At 37.8% G+C, this 23,336-nt stretch overlaps 1 protein-coding gene across 1 annotated transcript in view; it reads left to right on the forward strand.

The window, feature by feature from the left end:
* The window catches only part of ESYT2 (extended synaptotagmin 2), an 80,808-nt gene that overhangs the window by 29,906 nt on the left and 27,566 nt on the right, over positions 1 to 23,336 (forward strand). Inside the window, exons 2-6 of the mRNA XM_080339539.1 lie at positions 2,104 to 2,145; positions 3,067 to 3,201; positions 4,479 to 4,555; positions 10,385 to 10,457; positions 11,176 to 11,265. Of these exons, the coding sequence (XP_080195665.1) occupies positions 2,104 to 2,145; positions 3,067 to 3,201; positions 4,479 to 4,555; positions 10,385 to 10,457; positions 11,176 to 11,265 (417 nt within the window). The remainder of the gene's footprint in view (positions 1 to 2,103; positions 2,146 to 3,066; positions 3,202 to 4,478; positions 4,556 to 10,384; positions 10,458 to 11,175; positions 11,266 to 23,336) is intronic.

Raw genomic sequence — 23,336 nt, forward strand, 5'->3', positions numbered from 1 at the left:
TAGGATGGGAGATCTTTCTCAGTCATGCGTGACTCTCCTGTTGGTGTCAACTGGACACTTGTACAGAAGACTGAAAATGAATTTTGAACATGGTAACTCTGTTATGTCTTGTGTTACTTGCAGCAGGCAGATTTGAGTTTGGTATTGCCATGAATTTCCTTTTCATTCCTTGTCTGTGTGTTTAATTAGCTGTAGTTCTTGTTTTCTCCTGTAAGGAACAGCTCTTGAGTTCCAGCCCTGTGAACATCACTAACCGCTCTCCTAAGCAAATTGGAATGAAATATTCATGGTGATCCAACATCATGCCTAAGTTGTTATTGAGAAATGGCACATTTTCCGTCTGCAGATTGAGAAGGCAAATGTTTTAGGGGAAAGATCAATATATTGCTTATTAGCATTAGGGTTAACACAGTGTGTGTTCTTTTTGTTCCTTTAACTTTTTATGGCTGGAAGCAACTTGAGAACCCTGCAGGACAAAAACTGAGTGTAAGATCTGTGCAGCTATAAATTCATGTACATACAGTAACTGCTTGTTTAGCAAATGCAAAAGAAAATTGCTTTTAAGAAAGAAAAAAGCCCCATTTAACCATCTAAATACAGACTTTTGACATTCTACCCACAGTAATTTCCTTGGACATTGTTTCTAAATAAATAAAATAGAATAATATGGTATTTGAACTCATTAAAATCCAGTGAATGCTTTTGTTACAGTCAGGCAGATCATTGGTCATTCTTGTGCCACTTGTAAGGGTTTTGATAGATACATGATATACTTGAAAAAAGTAGTTTGAAAAAGATGCCAAGAGCCTCTTTTTTTTGACAGTGGAAGTCAGCAATGTTTTTAATTCTTGAAAAATGTGTAAAAACATACAGCTTTCCTTAGTTATGGACCTTGGAATATTGAGAAAGAAACAAACTGGAGAAATAACGGATCATATTGATTATGCTGTGGGAGCCAATCCTCCCGCATGGCTGAAACAGAGATGCTTCGAGGAAATTAAGGACTGGTCTGAAGGTAGCTTGAGTATATTTAAGAATATTAGTGCTCATGGTTAATGCAAGAATTTAATAAAAATCTAAACAAATAAATCATTAATGGGCCTTTATTTCACATCCAGCTTGTTAAAAACACAGTTTAAAAGTCTGTACTGAACTGGCTGCTCACACTTGGGATATATGCATAATAAAAATAACCAGTAGGCACTGCTGTTAAAACCAGTGGTACAATCTGTTATGCTATGAAGAGATTAAGACTTTGCAATTCAGTTAAGTAGAGACGTTGTTTCACAAAAGTCAGTATATGTAGGTCACAGTTTTTTATGGCGTTCAAAGGCTCTTTGTGTTTCACCGTGTGATCTGCATCTCGTTGCAGAAGCTGTTTGTTCCTAAAGGAATGTTTAACTGCTTCAGGTTTTTATGTCTTGTCTGTGTGTGCAAGATGTAAAGCTACTAACTGTGCTCTCCTGTGTCTGAAAAACTCTCTATTCTTCCAGCGTATAATTGGTGTTTTCCTGTTGCGATGGGTACTTTCCATCCCATGTATGTACCATCATCCTTCTGCCTTCTACTGAATTTTGCAGTTGTTTAAGAAAAGAAATCAGTAAAAATGTCTTAGGAAGGGCTTTCAGCAGAGCTTAAATCCATATTCCTGAGCTTCGTCCTCACTGATTAAATTTTTCTAGCCATGATTTATTGATATTGTGAAAGATCTGGCCTTAATGAAAGGATGTAGATGTACAGTCAGAACTCTGGCGGTCGTGTGTCATTTTAGAAACCCCTGAAACAGAAGAGGTAAATTAATGGACCCTAACTGTATTAGCTATGCTTATTATTTTGTTTTTAGTTTGTTTATGGTGTTGAAGCAATACTTGATTCCACATGCTGCTATTAAAGATATGCTTGGACTTGCATCTGTGTAGTTCAGTTATGAGTTCATATCTTTCTCTGCTTGAATTAAAATATTCTTGTCAAGAGTGTTAGCTGCATAATATGTTGTTAGGGAGATGCTTAAGCTTTCCTGTATTACAAATGAGTGGACACGATTAAATAAAAAGTGGCTTTTATTTGTATTAAATTTATGTTTGGTGTGTGTTTGTTTTTTAGGTCCATTTTCCAGACACAGAGAGGGCAGAATGGCTCAACAAGGTAAGGGCAGTCATTAGCATCGCTTCCGAATGGGAAGAGGGAGGAGGGGAATCTGAGGTTTAAAAAAGTGACACAGAAATCTGAGAAAGGAGTAGTTTTATTTAACTGTGCTCTTTATACACTTGAAGCTTCTGGTAATCGATCCAGCTGGCCATGAGAAAGATTAAATCTGTTTTTGTGGTCTTGAAATTGTCAGTTTTGGAGAATGACTGTAAGTGGCATTAAAGTAGTTGTGTGGAAGTCATGGCAGCTGTAAACACAGTCTTGTCAGTTCTACTTGTCTGGGATACTTTCCAGTTACTGTGGGTTCCTGACCTACAATCTAAAAATATATCAATGTTGCAGTTTTGATTTGTATGTGTGATAATCTAAGATATAGATTTCTGTATCTTGTTTGTGTGGTTTTTTTTTAATATCTCTTATTCCAAGAGCATAGAAGAACATGAATTAACTAGAAAACAGTGAGGGAAAAAATGATACAGCATTATCAGATATGACAGTAAAATATTATATTTTTTACATTTATAAACCTTATGCAAGTATTTAAGAAATGCACTTGACCTGTTTTTTCTTATTCCTTTCTTTACATGCAAATAAACTTAACCCTCTTCATCCTTCTCCCCAGCATTCAGCATCAGTGCTGGATACACATGCATTCATGGGATAAAAGGAGAAAATTCTTAATATTGTTTTTCTCCTCCTCCAGTGCTTCAGATTTGTGCAAATGTATAAAACACTCAAATACAGAATTCCAGAAAGTTTTCCTGTATGTAAAAAAGAACCAGTTCTTACATCTGTAGTGAACTGTATGGAAAACCTGTATGTTTAAAACTTTGTACAAAATGTCTTACATTTGCGTTAGAGAATATTTTTTAGTGATGTGTGAAGTTGTGTTCCATGCAGATTTTTTTTCTTCCTTAGACTGTAAAACAAATGTGGCCTTTTATTTGCCAATTTATTGAGAAACTCTTCCGGGAGACCATAGAACCAGCAGTCAGAGGAGCAAACAACCACCTCAGCACCTTCAGTTTTACAAAGATTGATATTGGTCATCAGGTCAGTGGCTGGTGAAGTTACTTCTGAGAGGCTCTGTCTTCCATAGCGTTTTCATGTAGCCTGTTTAAATCTACTCCAAAATGTCTCAGTTACATTTGGCGGTGAGCCTGGTTCTGGTTTCTGCTCTAACATTAAAATAAAAATTGGTTTGGCTTTTTTAGCAGAGACTTAAATTTGCCTGAGCGTTGGGAGAAGACTCAAAATACAGTGAATAGCTCATAGCAACAGGATTTTAACACTGCTCGTGTAATGCTTTACATTAATGAGCAGGGATGATTATCCCTTTCTTGCCAGATGATCCGAGTGCAATTACCTTTCTTGTAACAGATGAACTTTTAATCGTGTTATGTATGGAGTTTAACGAGGGTGCGGCTGGCTCAGCTTTTGAAAGGACTGCACATAATGTATTGTCAAGGACCAGATAGGTGTTTAATTCTGTTTGGTCCACGAGACAAGGGGTCATAATAAGTAGCTCTTACAGCAGAAGAGCCTGTTTGACCAGTGCAAGCCAAGATTAAGTTACTTCTGCTTGCAGTAAATGTGGTGCTAATTCCTCTTACCTGCATCAAACAGAACTTTATTTTCTCTTGCTTATGATAACTGGGATTTAAGTAAGGTTTTATATATATATATATTTATATGGTTTTTTTCCCCTCCTCCTCTGAATGTTAGGAAAACTGAAGTTAAGTTTCAGTTATGAAGGAATTGTTTTTCTCTCTTTGACTCTTATTTCATGTATATTACAGTTCATTATGCTTTACTGCACCTTTTGTGTGTTTGGTTTTTTTTCTTTACAAGTTGTAAATACTTTTACACAGGGGCTCTGTCTTGTCCTAGATACACCTATCTTACAGACTGTAGAATAGCATTCTTTTTAAGCCATACTAATTTTAAGTATGGTTTAAATGATCTTCCACACCCCTGCATGCCTCTGCTGCTGGACTGAGTTATGTTGGACAGGAGAAGCAGCTTTTCTGGCTTTATATTGCAGCCTTGGTTGAGCTGCGTCCTGTGAGCTGCACAGCCCCAAACTTTGATTTTCCAAAGCCCAGGGTAATTGCCACAAGGGTTGTGGTTGAAAGGTAACTTTTACGCTTAAAATAATATTTTGAGCTATTGATATTGATAGCTTTGCTTCATAACTTTTAATATTGTTTAGAGTAAATTCTTAACTTCAGGCGTGAATGTGCATACATTCACCTTTATTTCAAAGTTAAGAATTTAATACGGTATGGTTCAGTAGAAGGATCCACCTTTTACTTGCTTCGTTGTTTCAGCCTCTGCGGATAAATGGTGTAAAAGTGTACACTGAAAACGTGGACAAAAGGCAAATCATTTTGGATCTTCAAATCAGGTAAACTCTATTATCATATTACGACGGTGCCCGTGCTTTGTTTGATTCAGCAGTTACATTAGCCTGAAAGGAGAAGAATTGCTTCATTACACAAATGTAGTTAATGCTAATTGTGTACGAATGGCGGAAGGAACTGCATGCTATAAATAGCATTTATCTGAGGGAAATAGTATATCAACTCAGTGTGACTGGATCATTAAAGTAGTGTTTCTTAATTAAAAAAATGCTTTTCAAAGCTCAAGCACCATCTTTGAGTTACTTTCCTAAGGTATTAAAGTTTCCCATGAAGTCTAGCCTAAAATTTAGGATATAAGATTGGGTTTTTTTACTTTTCTCAGTTACTTAGTTTTTTGTTTTATAAACACAGTGTTAGAAAAAGAACATGCTGCTACCAAAGTACTTGCATTCATAAACCTAACTGAAGTAAATCTATTTATTATATAATGCCAGAGTGACTGTGCTCCGCTGCTTCAGGTTTCTTTGCCCTTTCATCATGACCCTTTTCATATAGGTTTATAAATAGATCTGCCTAATGTTTGCCAAAGTCTTTCTCAACACAATCTGCAGCTACAGAGTTGTTTAAAAGTTCAGCTAGTGAACCCAGCAATGTTTATGTATTTGATCATCACAGATTTGTGTTACAGTGGCTACTTTTGCTGGTTTGTAGCTTGTGGATGGGCTGGATTCGTCAGTCAGTCAGCAGCCAGAAGGGTAATCAGGCCTCTCAGCTTTTCTTCCTCAGAGTCACTTCCAAAGTTTGAATTTGGTTATTCTTAATTTCTGAGTTATTTCTCTCAATGTCAGCTGTGCTGCTTTGTCAGAGCTGGGCCCTGGAGCGATAAGAGAAGCTGCTGCATCCTTTTCTGGGGTCCTCAGTGGGGCTACATCTGTGAGCAGGGCTCCATCTTTCTTGAATTGAACCGTTTTATTTCTGTAGGAGAAATACAGCTATCCAAATCAGGGACTGGTGCTGCAGAAAATACAACAGGAATATCTCTTGAGAGCTTGTTTCACTGGATGGATGCCTTTAAACCCTAATGGAGACATTTCCTTCAGTTTTCGCTTTTATGCCACTTTTGATAGCAGCAGTGAAAACAGCTTCACCTCTGCAGAATTAAACCCTTGGGAAAACAGACTTGTCTGACCACTGTGGACACAGTGCAGAGAAATTGTTTTTGAAAAGCTATTTTTGGGGCATTTGAAGTCTCCCAAGAGCGCTTCTTTCCTTTAAAGCAGAATTACTCCCACAAGAGGAGAGGGTAAATGTAATGTGAGTTTTGTTTTGTTTTCTTCTACTTATCTTCATGAAGTAGGTTGAGACAGATAGAAGTAAAAAGGACAATAAATCCTATCACCTAGACCTCAAGGAAATCTTTACCCATATGTCTTGTTGTGTTATATTGCAACCTACTTAGAGAAGTGGTAACAGCTGGAGTAGAATTCGGTCGAAAAGGCTGAAATAAATTCCTTGCAGTGATTTAGATAACAATAATAGTGCTGAGTCTGCTGGGTGCCTGATTTTCCCAACACCTTGTCCTACTGCTGGTAACATAGGGTAACAGGAAGAAAATGGAAACAGGAGAGCTGTGGAGATTCCGCCGATTATGGTTTAGACAAAACCACCATCAAAGGAAGTCCTGGTTTATATTTAAGACTTGTCCTTGATAATTTCTCGTTGAAAAAGGGCCCTTTTCAAAGGCTTTTACTTATGCAAGTTTAAGACAGGTGGCACCCCAGTATCAATTGCTACTGTTTTGTTTGTTTGGGGTTTTTTTTTAATGTTCTGTAAGGGTCCATCACTGGGATCATTTCAGTAGTAACAGGACTGAAGAATAAGAGTAATAAATGTAATAAATGTTCTTGGCATGCCTAGATACAGAGTTACGTACAGATACTGACCGTAAACAATTTTTTAGGGAATCAACTTAAGTTCAGTTTTGCAAGATTATAAAGAACAGCCTTACTGCTGGAGAAAAGTCTGTCATTTGGAGTATTTATCCCTGTAGACTTTAATCTCCAGTTAAATTAGCTTATTCTCATTTTAATTTATTTTTAAGTTTAAAGTTAGGATCTTTCTATAAATCATTCCCCAAATACAGTTGAGATGGAAACCACTCTCTCTAAGCATTTGTAAGAATGTACGAAGCCAAGTACTGAGGGTGAGTATGGCAGAGGAAAGGAAAGGTTTTATTTATATTTTTAATTATTTGAGGTACATTGATTCTTTTAGTAATCTCCTTTTATCCTGCTGTTTCGCCATTGTGGCTTCCTCTGTCCCTTTTTACTGTCTATTGTTTGTGACATGGTCTATGCATTTGCTTTGGACCATACAGTGTATTTGTCATTTCAATGCATCTCCAAAACACTTCTTCAGTATTTTTTCATATTACTTGAATTTTTGGGGTTTTTTTTTACTTTTAAGCTTAGTTACAAAGGGAGTGTGTTTTGGTTTAGTTGTTATCATTTCTGCAAGGATATCGAGTGTATTACAATCATTGCTTCGGGGTGTTTTTGAGAACATTTTGAAACGGGTCCTGTGCATCGCTCAGGATCCAATTAAGAACTTTACTCTTGTAAGCAGCTTGGCCAGCTAATCCACAAAGCAGTCACTGGAAAATGTATTTAAAGATTGAATGTCAGCACCACATTTGCAAAGGGAACGTTTTATCTTTCGCTACTGTGAGCTTGATGTTAAAAATGGTCAAAACTCATGTTACAATTTAAAAGTCCAGTTTCTGGTGACACAGATGTGCGAGAGAAAAATCTTAACTAGAGAAAATGAAGGTAAAGTCTTAAATAAATGGTTAATAAATGCAAATCTTATATTTGCTAAACTGCATGAATGTAGTAAACACTTGGGGAAAATGAAAGGTTATGGAGCAACAGAAAACAAGATAAACTCTCCGATTAAATTTGAACTGTAGGCCAAAAAAGATTGAGAGATTGAAGAAATACTCGTTAATAGCGTACAACTAAGTTTTTTTCATCTGATATAAAAAAATAGATGCACTGAAACAAAGTTTTAGGCTGCAGATTTAAACACACGGAAATATTTTTTCCATGTGGCATACTTGAATGGAGAAACTCCTTACCATTGTAATGCCAGAAGACAGATGTGAAAATGGGGTCAAAAGACCTTCTAAAAAATAATGATGATAGCCCAAAGTACAGATCATTGTAATCTGGGAAATATGTTTGTCCTATTCTTTGTTTTTCTTCTGGGTTTTTTCTATGGGCCATAATGACCACATACGGTATAATTAATGTGCAACTCATCTGATTCAGTACAGCTGCTGTTATATTCTTACAGGACTGTCCTCATTAAACTTTGTCTCAGTGATCTGAACATTGCAGGGGTCATAAATATTCCAGGATATTATGATCAGAATGAATAGAATTTGCTTCCTAAATGAGTCTTCAAGTTGTGTGTTGCAGTGGAATTCTATACGGCATCAACTGTTAATGGACTCAGCCAAATATCTTAGGGGATCAAACCACGTTTAACTTTACGATTATGTTAAAAGTTGTTGACTTATTATCTTCAAATGCAGTTTGTTACTATTTTTACATCAACCTGTCATCATGTTATCATGGATTTTCAAACGAGCATATTACTTCCCAGTCTTCATAACACAAATATTTCTGATGCTACAAAGTGCCAGGATTGGGATTTCAGTTGCAGGTTTTGATTGACCTTGGTACCCTGTCATGTTGTTACGCAATTATTCCTGTGTGTATTTATATATCTACCATCTCTCTATATAGCTAGATAGGTAAAAATAGAAATTACATAGATTTAAATTGTGTATTTAAAAGTATATCCCTATTTTTAAACTGTACAGTCACACCACATTCTTTCCAGGGAAAGCAATGGTCACCTTCCTTTCACACAGACCCCTGTCATGTTATCTTCTAGTTCACCAAACTGGTCATTCTACCAAAATGATTCTGCACAGAATTATATTTTGAATAGTCATCATCATTAAATTCCAGTGTTGGATGTTTACAAGAATGTCTTGTACTATTGTTTATTTCTGCTTAACGGACCGATATGATTTACATTTGCTTGAAATCCCCTAGACAGCACCATCACACACAGGAGGCTCCAGATGGTTTCAATAATGGATATCCTGAATGCAGCAACTCACCTTTGGGTTTTGGTGGGTTTTTTTGGTAGTATCTTGTTGCCATCGGTTGTCAGGGTTGGCACGGGTCCTGCTGTTCTGCTCTTACTGTGACAGCAATTTATTTTATCTTGGCTTGATTCTCAAATGGCCCCATGAGGACAGCTCCATTTTCTTCGTAATTTCCTAGATGTTTCTGTGCTAAGATTCCTTCAGACTCCTAGATGTGGCTGAACAGGTTTTTGCTGTACACGCTAGATCTGAGGAACCCAACGTGAGAAGCCTGGGCTCTAGTGCAGAATCTGGAACAGGATACCTTGTAGAGGAAACAAATTCTCCATTTCCAACCCCCTCCCAGCAGCATCTGACTTTAAGCTGCCTTGTCTCCTCCTCACTTAGTTCCTTCTTCCATTTTCTTTAACTGGGCAGTGTGTTCAGAAAGCTCTTCAGATTTGTCCTTTTGTTATAACCCATATCTTAGGCAATCTTGGTGCCCAGCTACTCTCTCCCTAGCTGTAGCTTGGTATTCAGTTTGTTGGCTTAATGGTTTTAGTTCTCATTCTGTAGAATCATTGACCAATTCCCTTGCTAAATCAGAGTATCAAACTTTCTTCCTAAATTCCTTGTTGAGTCTCAGAATGAGTTTGTTTTTAGATGCAATGTGGCTCTAGTTCCGAGAAGAGATCTACCCAGCTCTATGCTTGACCTGCATGGAGCTTCAGAAAAAGCAGCTGCTAAAATCTGAGTCTGAACTGCGTGCAAATAAGCTTTTAGTCTTGTAGTGTGGGCAAAATAGGCTTTTTTTACAATATTATATGAATCATAGGAGGTTCCATCTGAATACGAGGAGAAACTTCTTTACTTGGAGGTGCCAGAGCCCTGGAACAGGCTGCCCAGAGAGGCTGTGGAGCCTCCTTCTCTGGAGACATTGAAACCCGCCTGGACACCTTCCTGTGTGATCTGCTCTGGTGAACCTGCTTTAGCAGGTGGGTTGGACTGGATGATCTGCAGAGGTCCCTTCCAACCCCAGCCTGTGATTCTGTGATCTGTCTCTGAGATACAGGGCAGCATCTGCAAAATTTCAAGCCCTTGACCTTGCATTCCCAAAAATGGGATGCACGAATCGTTCAGGGAAAAACTTGCGTAATTTTAATATATTATTTTCTGATTTGCTTCCTGCCTCCTCTCTCTCTTCAGAAGGGGCTCAGCTGTTTTTGGCTTAAACCTTGCATAGGGGATCATCCAGTTCAGCATGTTCAGTTTACTGAATGTCTAAATATGACTGGTTTTCCAAGTCTCTGACTATTTCAGAGAACTCTTTTTCGCAAAATAACCATCTGTGTCTAGTGCTTCTCATGAGTAGATTAGATGAGAGTGGATTTGGGTATATGCACTATTAATGAGATCTATGTAGAGCTTTCTGTGTCCGTTATTTCCCAAAAGTAAGGCAACCCGCATGCTTTCTCTTAGATATGCTTCTGAAGATTATAACGTACCTCTGTATTAACCTGAGTGATTTTGCTTACAATGGTGCTGTTTTGAAGGGAGTGTATTTTTTAAACAATCTTAACTTTGTTGTAATGTTTTAATAGGCATTTTTGGTGTATAGACTGAGATACAATTATATTGTCATGACAGTGCAAAACAGAACTAATAGTGTTTTGTGGTTTGGTCCATGAAAATGAAATATATACTTTCTTTTTAGTTTTGTTGGGAACTGTGAAATTGATTTGGAGATCAAGAGATATTTCTGCAGAGCTGGTGTGAAAAGTATACAGGTGAAATACATTTTTTTTTCTGATTTTGATATAAATTAATCACTAAACCATTATTTTCTGATGAAATAGTTTATAAGAAAGACTCAGTAATTGTGTAGTTTTGTTGCTTTCCGATTTTTTAGTATTGATATTCAATAATTTCAGTAACGTGACTTAGCTGAAAGGGTAAATTCCTTTCAGATATAGAACTGTTTTAAATATATAACATTTTCTACTGGAAAAGATGGAGATAATTTCACAACAAGCCCATGTTCATGTGATGTGTAGATTCATAAAGAGAACATAGAACTTCAAATTTTATTTTATGTAATATTTTATGTAATATTTCCTCTCTGACGAGGAAAAATAATCTGGTTTTGTGTGTGTGATTCTTGACAATACCTGTAAGCATTTAGATTTGTTCTAGTATCTGCAGATGCCATTATACTGGTTTGTGCCATTTGTTTACATTGAAGTGTATAAATAATCTACTTCATATTTTTAGCAAAACTACCACTAACATGACACAGCATCATGTAGGTGAATGTAATGAATTGGGAAGCCCAACTATTTAGTGCTGTGTTAATTTTGGGGGATTTGGATGACATGTAAAGTTATAAGTATAAAATTCTTCTGTAATCAAAAAGGTAATGAATTAGAAGCGTGAGCACTGCCAGTGAATACATTTTATTTAAAACTTGAAGTCAATACTATTGCCCTTTTTTCCTCCCTTCCACAGATCCACGGCACTATGAGGGTTATCCTGGAACCACTAATTGGAGACATGCCCCTAATCGGTGCACTATCACTTTTTTTCCTTAGGAAACCTGTAAGTACATTTGTTTGTTTCTCCTCTTTTTAGAGTGCTGATCATAGTAGTGGGAAAACTGGTGCAAAAATTAAGCAGCAAGAGAATTTGGGAAATCGCTTCCATTTGGTTGAACTTTCCCATAAAAACAGTGGACATGAATACTAGAAGAAACCAAGATGAATAATACTTACCATGGAATTATGAAGTGTCTTTTGTCAAAGCTGCCAAATTTTTCTTACGAGTCTCCTGTAGAAGGGAAGATCAATAGATACCATCTTGGTTATTTGTAAAAAAGCTTTTGTTGCCGATTCTCATGACAGTCAGCATGTGAGCATGGTCTGAGTTAAAATGCCACAAGCTCTGTGCAAGGTTGTTTTAAAACCGTGCTGATGTTACCATGAATTAAAATCAATGTGTTGAGATTACCCACCATGATGACTTGAAGTTTTTACACTAGATAGTAGGGGGGTAATTTCCATTACAATTACCAGTGACCCAATTATGAGAATGGATGAAGCACAGAGGGAGTTGGAATTGGGATTCAAAACGATCGTGGCAGAAGTTGGAGGGGAGGGCGTGTCATGTAATCCAGCTGGAATAGGTGCTAGGCCAAAGTGCACATTTGGGCAGGAATAACAGCAAAACAAGAGCATCCGATGTATGGAGGTGAGAATAAGCTTGACCTGCAAGGACAGACCAAAAGAATAGGAATTGTTTCGTTTAGAGAAGACCAAGGAGAACGCGTTCTTACAGAAAAGAAACACGCAATCTATTGATGACATCTATGGAGGCTATGAGTCTGAGCATTGGTTGAGTCCATGGACTCTGGCACCCAAATGATGAGAATTTTTGCAGGATTCAGTAACATTTTAGTCATTCCAGGCATATTTTGAATCAAGAGAATTATTCTTAGCTTATTGAAGAGGAAGAAAACATCTCCATCTGAGTAATTAGAAAATGAGTTAAGGAAAGTTTTCTGAGGCCAGAAACTTTTCTGAACTCAGGCCTGTCACAAATTGCTTGATAGTTTTCATGAGAAGCTGCATTTTATAAGGCTGTCGTGCCTTTTCATGCAGAACTTAAATATGGTGTTTTAAAAATACATTAAGTGCAAAGTTGGAAACTAATACAGTTTTTGAAAGCTGGGAAGGTGGGTGGTGTAGTCATACAACTTCAGTTCAACACTTTCTTTTGCATTAAAATGATAGATGTATGTCATTGGAGTTTGTGCTATGATAAGGCACTGAAGACAGTGGATTGTTATACCTTGCAGTGATCATTCCACTTCAAAAGCTGTAGGCTAAATCCTACAGGTAAGATGGGTGAACAGGCACCAGTATGTCTGTTGGTAACTTGGTGCAGCAGTGGTAGAAGAACAAAGGATAGACAGCGAATGTAATTTTCCGTGTGTGAAAATGAGTAACAAACACCCTATGATCTTAATTGGATTAAATCTTATAAGATATGACAATAATGGTAGTGTAGGTTTTACTGCTTCCAGGAAATTTTTAATCTACAGATGAATTGAGAAATGTTCACAGATTTTGTGAAGTCCATACAATCATCTTATTTTAGAAAAATAGAAAGGAGAGCAAAATACACATTTCACACTTGCTGGTGAATTCTTTGATATTGTGTCACGTGTGTAAGGCAGTATCAGCAATTTGAAGTTTGATATTGCTTTTAGTAAGAGAGCTTAATAGAAAATGTGGATGACATGGAAATTCTACACAGTCTTATTTAAAGAAATTGTTTCCATCTTTTACTTGGAAATATATTTTCAGTTGGAAGCTTTTGTTTCTTAGATATGTTCTAATTAAACAGTAAAACTTGTGATGTCAAGATCTCGTTTTCAAGGTTTGGGGGGTTGGAGTGAATTAACTACTTCAACAGCTTTAGAGGGTATGTTGTTATTTTCTTCAGTGAAATCACATTTCTTTTGAACAAATGTCCTAACTTGTTGAAATGATAGATCTGTGTGGGTGTTTATATATGGCCTAGGAAAAGCTTCAAGTGTCCCGTGTAGCATTTATGTGGCTTATTTCATCTGTCTCGAGATACCATGTGTGCTTGAATAGAGGGAATGCAGACTTAAATCTCAGAAAAATATGCAAGAATTTGGAAATATTTAGTGGATAATTTGGTGAGTTTTTTTGTAAAAGTGAAACAGTTCATGCAAAGCTGAGAAAACATCATTGCTTTTATTTGGGACGGGTTGAGGAAGGATATTGGGATGAACCAGATTTGGAGTACCACACATTTCTTTGAAGCAAGTCTAAACATTAGGAGATGTCTGCTTAAGCTTTGTCTCATTTTTACCCTCTGACTAAGCAGTGTGAGTGTAGGGCATCTCTAAATGTTCATATCTATCCTATCAAACTAAACAGGGCTATGACAAGGATTGAATGCTGCCTTATGGTACTTTGCACTGTGTAATTAATGTATTCTCTGATATTATTTTGCTATTCAGTGCCCTCCCAAACAATCTTCAGTTTCAGTACAGGGACCACCCAATAAAGAAGTTAAATGCAAACTCTGTTTTAGAGGAGCAAGGAGAAGAGTTTAGCTGTGTGGACACACATGTGGTTCATGTTGTCCAGAGTAATTTTGTCTTTAGTCCTACCTCCTTGCCACTTTATTAGGGCTCTGGTTGACTTAGTGGGACAAAAAAGGACAGGAAATAGACTGGAGTATGAAAATTAAGTCAACTCCTCCTGAAAAGTATACAGTTACAAAAATATTAAGTGTTTGTCACCCTCCTTTCATTTAAAAACTAAGCTGGTGGTCAAGGTCTGAGTAAACTTAAGGGGGGTTATTTAAAAAACAATGTATCTTTGAATCAAGTTATTCCATAATTTTGACAGTTAAACATGGGCATTTAGTTTTTTTGAAGCGGACTTCTCTCCCACTGCACTGTGTCTTCTTGGTGGTTATTTGTTTAACTTCTGTAGAAAAATGAAAATAATGCTTATTATAGGAATAACCAAACTTTGTCCTCTTGCTAGAGAGCAAGTGGCTGCAGCCAAGGGAAGCTTTTCTTCAATATTTTTGTTAGAAGGGAAGAGGAATTAGTTGGCAGCTGGCGTTAGAGTTTGTTCTCATATTTTCCAGTCTAAAGTAACTGGCAACAATTCCTCTTGCTCTGTATCATCTGTTTGCTGGCCGTAATGACTATATAAGGCAACACTGCCTAAATTAATAGTTCCGAACATACTTGCTAAATGAATTTACCAGTCTCGCATTTCTGAGTAATGCAGGAAGTTTTTGATGCTGCAGGAGTTCTTACTTTATATGAAACTTCCATATGAAACTTTACATGAATATTGTATTGTTACTATTGCGAAGAAGGTCTTAGAAGTTTGATCAGTGTATAAAGTACGTCCAGATATGCAAGAGATTTCAAGAGGGAGAAATACGTGTTTTCTAGTGTTTTGAAGTAGTCGTTAAAATCTCTGAGCCTCAATGCTAGAGAGAAGTTAGCACTGTGGAAATAGTCGGGATTTGGAAGGGTTTTCGCATTACTTCTCATTACGTTAACATGATGTATATTTACCATATATTCTTCTTCTCTAAGTGTAGCTATGTTTTCTTTTAGAACAAGATTTCACAGTTAATTATTTTGATTTTTGGGTCAGTTATAGAAGTATATATGATTTATAGTACTGCAACTTGGTAATTTTCAAAGGTTGTTCAGTGGCATACTTAATATTGAAGGCGTGTCCTAACCCAACCCTTCTCTCTTTTTTTAAGAAAACCAACAAAACAGACACATGAAAATACCAGTACTATTGTTCTATAAAAACAATGGCTACAAAAAATCAGGATGCCTTCCAGGAAAAGTGGGCTCTTCCAAATGTCTCATTTTTATGTTCTCCGTTTTGCCCTCTGTTGCTGACTTGAGCACTGTTCTCTCTCTACCCATTTTACATTTTGTCCTGTCGTCTTGATTTATTTATATTGATTTAGTTTCATGTTTGGAAAATTCAGCGCTGGATGCGACTTTAAAAATTATCAGTACTGATGAAAATGAGGCTCCAAAGGGGTGCTTGCATCAAGAATGAGTCCTAGTGGAACGGCTGGAAAAACACATCAAGTTGTTACGTAGAACGCAGAAGAATGTTGTGTTGGTTTGCTTTTAGTTGATCCAAAACGCCTTCAGAACATACAAGACTGTTGGTATCTTTGCTTCAAAACTTTTTAACCTCTTTTAAAGGGGTTTGTGGAACACCTGGATAAATTCTGAAGTGCGGGTACTATTATAATAATATTTGTTAAGAATTAGTCTTGTTACTTATGAAGTGAGAGTGATTTGCACTGTTACTTTGTACACTTAGAATTTTAATTTTGGTAGGGATGCTTCAAGGGCCATCACAGTTGATGCTTCCACTGTACCGTGTTCTTCTCTCCCTGTGCCCTCCTATTTGGTGTTACTGTCTCCCTTATACCAGCATTGAAACCTCTGTTGCTAGAGGAAGCTGGTTAAGGGATGTCAGCTGGCAGAATATTGAACACAACAAGAAGTGAGAAGTTTCCTGTCCTTCAGATGTATTTTAGTATCTTGATTAAGCTCACTAACAGGTCAGGAGAATGTCAGTATGAGTGTGAGGGTGTGAACCAAAATGCAGGATGGGTAGAAAGCAGTAGAAATTGAGAAACTGAACTGTAGCTTTGAGTAGTTGACACTATGGAGAACACCAAGGTGCACTGAATTTTTGTAAGACCAACTGTGATCCATCTGGTCACCTTAAATCAAAAGCTTGCCTTCTCTTTGTCTTACCCTCACAACTACACATCTTATGTCTATAGCAATTATCTCACATAAATCTTCAGACAGTTAAAACTGAAACACCTGTGTTAAACACAGTTTACTTTCTATAGTATTGTATCCTCCAGCCTTGTTTGAGAGGCTGAGTTTATTATATATTTATTTGGGAAATAACACTGGATAATGTTACTTATTAAATTATTCTAATAATGTTAGCACTTTAGCATTGCAGTGCCAATGGGCGGTGGTCTACTGAGACAAATCGCGCTGTGTTTCTACGTGACCATTCACAAGTAACAGAAGAGGGCATGTTAGTCCCCTTCTAAGACATTTCTGAGAAGAAATACAGCTTACTCCATGGAATTTTATCACCGTGCCCAGTAGGAGAGCTTAAATTTGTCATGCAGAAACCTTACACTTCCATCGCTTGATTAGCAGGAAGTTGTTCATCAGCATTTTGAAATACTTTGTGGCTTCTGTTCTGAGCATGAGTAGTGCTCATGGCAGGCAAGTCCAGCCACAAGGTTGGCAGGGTTGAGAGGCTCCTTTTGTGCTGCTGTGTGAACTTGAGTTACTGCCCTGTATATTCTATATTCCAGTATGTTCTTTTCCCTTTGTAAATGCACCAGGGTATTGAGGGCACCAAACATGTGAAAATGCTCATCGGTTTTTAACCCACCTTTTCTTACAGGCTGCAGGGATATATGTTTTTTAAAAACTCTTTCAGTGTATGTGTTGCAGTAGTTCTCAGTACAGAGCCTTGATGAGACACAAATGTCTTGTTTTTAGAGACGAAGCATAATTTGTTTTCACTTCTCTGAGTAGAGGAAGAATTGAAAGAGCTGTAAGATGACGCACCTACTGGTTCATCGGAAAGTGTAACTGGTGTCTGAAATCCCATGCCAGGCCAGTGAGCTGCCTGGTGAAAGCCTCTGCAAGGCACGGCACAGCACCTCTCTCGCTTGCAACGTGTTGTGGAAAGACATCATTTCTGGCTCCTGGCAGAGTTTCACTTGGTGACAAATCCTGAACACAGACTTTCCAGGGCCCTGTCAGCTCTGCTGGAGACACCCAGCTGGCAGTCCCTGAATTTCACTAAACTAAGAGAAGTATGCATTGGCCAAAGCGGTGGCAGACAAGGAAATTATATTGTTAAGCTATTTTGGAGATGTATAGGCCAAACCTTTTTTTTTTAAGTATGGAATTTTTTGTGCTTTGTAAAACGGTTCATTGGCTGGCAGTCTTTTGCTTGCTTCCCTTCTCCATAGGACTGTTTGGTTTGCAGTGTGGTGATGTTGCTTTAACTCACTGTCAGAACCTCAAGTTAGGGGGTTGTCTTCTTCTCCAGCAATTCATGGCCTGGTGATGCCCAAAATGTACAACGAAAATCCTCGTTATATGGCTAGACCTCAAGTTAGGGGGTTGTCGTCTTCTCCAGCAATTCATGGCCTGGTGATGCCCAAAATGTGCAATGAAAATCCTCGTTATATGGCTAGACTATGTCTGGAAGGACTCCCTCTTGCATATCAAGCAATACTATAGATCTGACTGTTTCGTTCTCTCTCTGTGTGAGTTTATCTGCTGTCAGTGCTATTTCCATGCTACTGTGGGCATAAGCTTTTTTTTAACCTGAACTTCCTGTTGCTTTTGGGAAAACTCTTATATTCTTATGTTACAAAAGATGTATCTTACGCTGAAGTCTGATTCTGTTTGGAAGCCAAAAGTGCGTACTTGAAACAACCTTATTGAGAGGGATGGAAGGAGAGAGAAGACCAAAACAAAACCCAACCGAAACAAAACATGAAAAGAACAGAACATTTGTCAGTAAGATATGTAGACTAAGCTTAGAGAGTGTGTGTTACTGCGGTGATATCAGTGGTATCTTCTGGTAGCACTGGAAAGGAAGCTCTGAGTGAGCAAATGTGGCAAATCTTGTCTGCAAGGAGAACTTCGCTTCAAAGCCCAAATAGCAAAAGCTTGGTTTATGCCAGGACTTTGAAGGCTCGTATTCCTTCCAAAACATTTCATGGTTTAAGATTTATTTGCAAATCTTTTCTAATAATCCTATCAAAAGCTTAGCCTTTGTAATGTTTTTTAATTTCTTAGCTCCAACTTGGAAAAGGACTTGACTTTCGCATCTCTGAAACTGGCCTTGGTATTTATTCCTGTACAACAAGTGGATGAATAGAGGTTTCTGGGATTATATGTACTAATTGGCCACTCTTAGTAACACTATTTTTTCAGTTTCATTGTGTAATTATTTTTTACATCCTTCATGATCTAAGGACTGATGACAGAATGAATTGGTAGCCTTGTTTTTGAGGTGTGTAATAACCAAAGCATTGATAGTGAGGTTGTACCATAGGCACTCTATGAGTTTCATATACCGTGTTGCAACCTTTTGAAATGCTTTTTGATCGCATAAATTGAAAATCTTTCATCTCTCAGTGGTATCTCATAGCTTGGTCTTTGTTTTGGGTTGTGACCGTTAGTACAGAAACCACTACGATATGTTTCAGTCTAGTGTAGGAGATGTTTCTCAATGCAGAATTTCAACATGCATTACGTTGCTCATTTCATTTAATTCAGTTAAGTCTGTTTAGGGGACAGCACAGGACTGGCTGTGTGCAATGAAAAAATATAAAGGAAATGCAAATATTTTCTCATTTTCTATTTACTCTGAAAACATCAGTATGTAAAATTGTTAAATATGGGATGCAGGTATGAACACCTTAGGACAGGAACTACTCTTTTTAGGTATTTATGCTGTGTATTTGCCTTCTAATTCACCGGTGAGTAATGAAAAGGGAATAGATCATGTAATAAACTGGGTTCTTTCTTAAAACAGTACAAAATTACTTCTTCCAGACCCTTGGTAGCCTACATAGATTTTTGAACTGTGACATAATATAATGTCAAAACTTGTGATTAGAACATAAGAACGAGTCTGAAAACACAAATCGTGGTTAGTCTTATCGGCTGCTGCCAACCTACGTGCATGTTATGTTACTTAAACACTTGTGGGTTTGCAGGATTGAGGAAGTAGAACAAAACTATAAAACTGAGTTATTCGTGCTAAGCTGGACTTTTCCTCCTGTTTCAGTTATTTATTTCTTAACTTTCAGAGTTAAGATGAGCATGAGATTTGAGAACATACACTAAGTATTTGCACCATTAATTTTCAAAGAAGAATACACTGAAATAACCTTGTTTTCTTAACTGTTAATATTATGTTCTAGCTCATGGTTTTTTATTGTAGAACTGTACAAGTAAAGCTTACACACCAATGTAAAATAACTTGTTTCACCACAAATTATTTCTGATATTTTTTTTCTTTGCATTTGGAAATTTAGCAACTGGTCACTAGAGCTGCTATTGTATTCAGAGAATATCTTTCCTTATAGCGTAATTTAGTTTGCCTTCAACGTTGTGTGCAACTGGAAACATGAACTTGGAAATTCAGCTTTACATTCAATAGTATCTGATGCGATGTTTCATTTTGTCCTGCAAGATAATTTTAGTACACAGAATCACGTAAATAAACGAGTAAGTGAGAGGATGTCTTTGGAACATCCCAGTTCTAAAAACAAAATATCTTAATTGTGGAATGTAATTACCAGCAGAGAGAGAAAATTTTTCCTTTTCAGTTTATCCAGTGGTGCATTTTACCAGTGATGTAGAGGCGAAGACAGAAGTGATACCAGCAACTAATGCAAGAAGTATTTTCTCTTTATTTCTTTATGCCCTAAACTGCAAAAAGAAATTATTGCCATTTACTAAAAAGTTCAAAATTCTGGGGTTTTTTTGTTTGTTTGTTTTTCTTCCTCTGATATATCATTTCCAGTGTCTGTTTGGGATATTGTGCTGAAAAGTAAATTAAAAGAGAAATTAACTTCCTGATGAAAGCTGCAAAATATGGCCTTAGAAACTGGCCTCAGTTTTCACAGTAGCAGCAATTCTGCAGTATCTTATCAAAAAGCTCCTGTTATTTTTAAAGCCACAGAATTAAGCTTATAGGAAACATGTCGCTCATTGTTCACCCAAGTGTCTAAAGCTTTACATTTCAGTTCTCTACTGCTGCTACTTTATTTTGGGTACTTTGGGAAGGTGTTTTTTAATGGTCAGAGCAGAACAATAAAATGTTGGAATTTCATCATAATAATATCTGTTGAGATATTGAATATAATTCCTGGGCAAAATTCAGTATGTGAAATGGATAGATAAAGTAAATACTCTGTAATTGGCAACAGGAAGAAGGCGGATGCAAGGGCATAATTAAATAGATTAAAATACATACAACTGGCAGAAATTCGTTGTTTACTGCATTTTAACCCACACAATATAAAACTATGTGAAGTAAGAAAACAAATTGAATAGAACTAAACCATGAAGTTTAGGTGCCATTCTGAGAGTTCTTCTGTCTGGTGCTGTAATGACAGAATGAAAAATTGTTGACTTGTATTCATTTTTCCAGTCTGGGAAACATTATTATGCTGAAGGGTTTAGAAAATTGCATTTACAAGAGGCCAACAGATAAACCGTAATGATCTGTATACATGTATAATCATTTTGTTCAAAGTGTGTTGGTTTCTAAATGTTGAAGAAGAGCAGATCTCCACTGGGATCCTTCCTTCTGGCTGGCAGAGGTTGAAAGCTGCTTCCCGTCATCAAGTTGCCTGTATCAGAGGAGTCTCTGTTTCTGTTTCTCTCCTGCTTGTACAGAGCCATAGGAGTGTAATACAGTAGAAGAAGGAGGCTATGAAAAATCTTGCAGTGATTTTCTGAATGGATATCAGCAGGGCAAGTGCTAAATTTTAACCATTCTATTGAAGTCTGTAGGTTTATTCACCCTTCTGAATGGCATAGGTAGGAAGACACTAATCTTATTCCCTGGGTGGGACGAAATCACAGAATCACAGAATGTCAGGGCTTGGAAGGGACCTCAATCCATCCAGTCCAATCCCCCTGCTGGAGCAGGAACACCCAGATGAGGTTACACAGGAAGGTGTCCAGGCGAGTTTGAATGTCTCCAGAGAAGGAGACTCCACAACCCCCCTGGGCAGCCTGTTCCAGACTCTGTCACCCTCACTGAGAAGAAGTTTCTTCTCCAATTTAAATGGAACCTGCTGTGTTCCAGTTTGTACCCATTGCCCCTTGTCCTATCATTGGTTGTCACCGAGAAGAGACTGGCTACAACCTCCTGACACTCACCCTTTACATATGTATGAACATTAATGAGGTCACCCCTCAGTCTCCTCCAAGCTAAAGAGCCCCAGCTCTCTCAGCCTTTCCTCACACAGGAGATGCTCCACTCCATCATCTTTGTTGCCCTGCGCTGGACTCTCTCCAGCAGTTCCCTGTCCTGCTGGAACTGAGGGGCCCAGAACTGGACACAATATTCCAGGTGTGGTCTCACCAGGGCAGAGTAGAGGGGCAGGAGAACCTCTCTGACCTACTGACCACCCCCCTTCTAATCCACCCCAGGTACCATTGGCCTTCCTGGCCACAAGGGCACAGTGCTGGCTCATGGTCATCCTGCTGTCCCCAGGACCCCCAGGTCCCTTTCCCCTATGCTGCTCTCTAACAGGTCGTTCCCCATCTTATACTGGAACCTGGGGTTGTTCCTGCCCAGATTGAAGACTCTGCACTTGCCCTTGTTACATTTCATTCAATTTTTCCCCGCCCAACTCTCCAGCCTGTCCAGGTCTCTGGATGGCAGCACAGCCTCTGGCGTGTCAGCCACTCCTCCCAGCTTGGTGTCATCAGCAAACTTGCTGACAGTGCACTCTGTTCCCTCATCTTCGTTGGCCTGTTGTTGGACTCCCTCCAATACGTCCATGTGCTGAGGAGCCCAGACGTGGCCCAGGCTCTCCAGGTGTGGCCTCAGCAGCGCTGGGCAGAGGGGCAGGCCCAGCCCCCTCGGCCTGCTCGCCATGGCTCTCAGCGTCAGCCTCCTGTGTGGAAACGGCTCGTGTAGATCCTTGCCGTACATCCCGTGATATGTCTTGCCTTTAGTTTTGGAATACTAAGTTATTAAATCTATCTACCTTTTCCATGGTAAGGAAAATGATTTTTTTTTTCTGCTTAATTGTTTGTTACAAGTAAGGTATGTGCTTCATAGATAACGTTGAAATAATTCGCCACCTTTACAAAAGTATATTAACAGTGCTCCTTCTGTAAGTAAACGTATTACGTGTTATCTTTAGGCAAAGTATTCACAAAGGAAATCACTAATTAAACTATTAATAGATCCTTTATAAAAGAATGATGTGCGGGTTTCTTTTAATAGAAAATGAACGTAGTGATTATTCTTGCCTGTTTGTGGAAAGATGCAACATATGTTTTTTAGAGATTTGTTGTTTTGTTTCAATATTTAACTGAAACACCATAATTAGTTTGTTAACGGAGGAATGTCAAAGTCCTTTTAACTCTTTTCATACAGTTAGATTGGGTAGTTGCATTTGGAAGCATGGTGGTCATTGGGCGAGTTTGGATTTGTTTGTTGATTTTATTCAACTAAATACTATGCAGTTAACAGAAAGTTTTCAGTGAGAAGAGAGATAAGGAAATTCAGTTCTGTTAGTTTTGTTATCTAGAATGAGATGATTATAGGATTGAAAAGAATGTTAGAAATCAGTTGTTAATGCCAGTAGCCCTGAAATAGAATAAGCAGCTTTACAGAATAATATTTGTATGTATAGTATTCTGTACAGATTTTTGGTGAAGAAAGTATATATGATCTAGCAATCTCTATTCATTATTTCTGAAGACTTTTCTCACTTCAATACTTAATCCTGTTGATACCATTCTTCTTTACTGCATCAGTGCTAGAACGAATGTGTCTCTTTGTCATAGAAAACAGCCTATTCTGTGTTTGCAAGCTGTTGTCACATCCTCCTTCTCCCTTCTTAATCCCAGCTCTTCTTTCTTTCTGTTGGTCAGGTCTTCTAGATCACTTATTTTCTTGGTCTCTAATAGCATTCTTCATCAGCTTATTATACTTTGCAGATTCATGTTGGTGACTGTTCATCTGTAACAGGTCTATGGTGAATATGAAAATATTTCTTCAGAAATTAGGACCACATTTCATTCATATTGATTTTATATAGTAGATGCTGTATACGTGTGCATATTAGAGTGTGCACCTGTGTATTTAGATGTATTTATGAGAGGATGGATAAGAGAATGAGGACTTGTTTTTCTAGCTGTTTTAAAAGCCATTGGTAAAAATTATTTGGAATGGAATGGAAGAAGTTTTGGTTTTCTGTTTAAGAAGATCCTGGAAACTGGTTCTTAACCTTCCACTGACCAGAATCTATCGTGA

Source organism: Nesoenas mayeri (genome assembly GCF_963082525.1).
Source record: "Nesoenas mayeri genome assembly, chromosome: 2".
Taxonomy (NCBI): Eukaryota; Metazoa; Chordata; class Aves; order Columbiformes; family Columbidae; genus Nesoenas; species Nesoenas mayeri.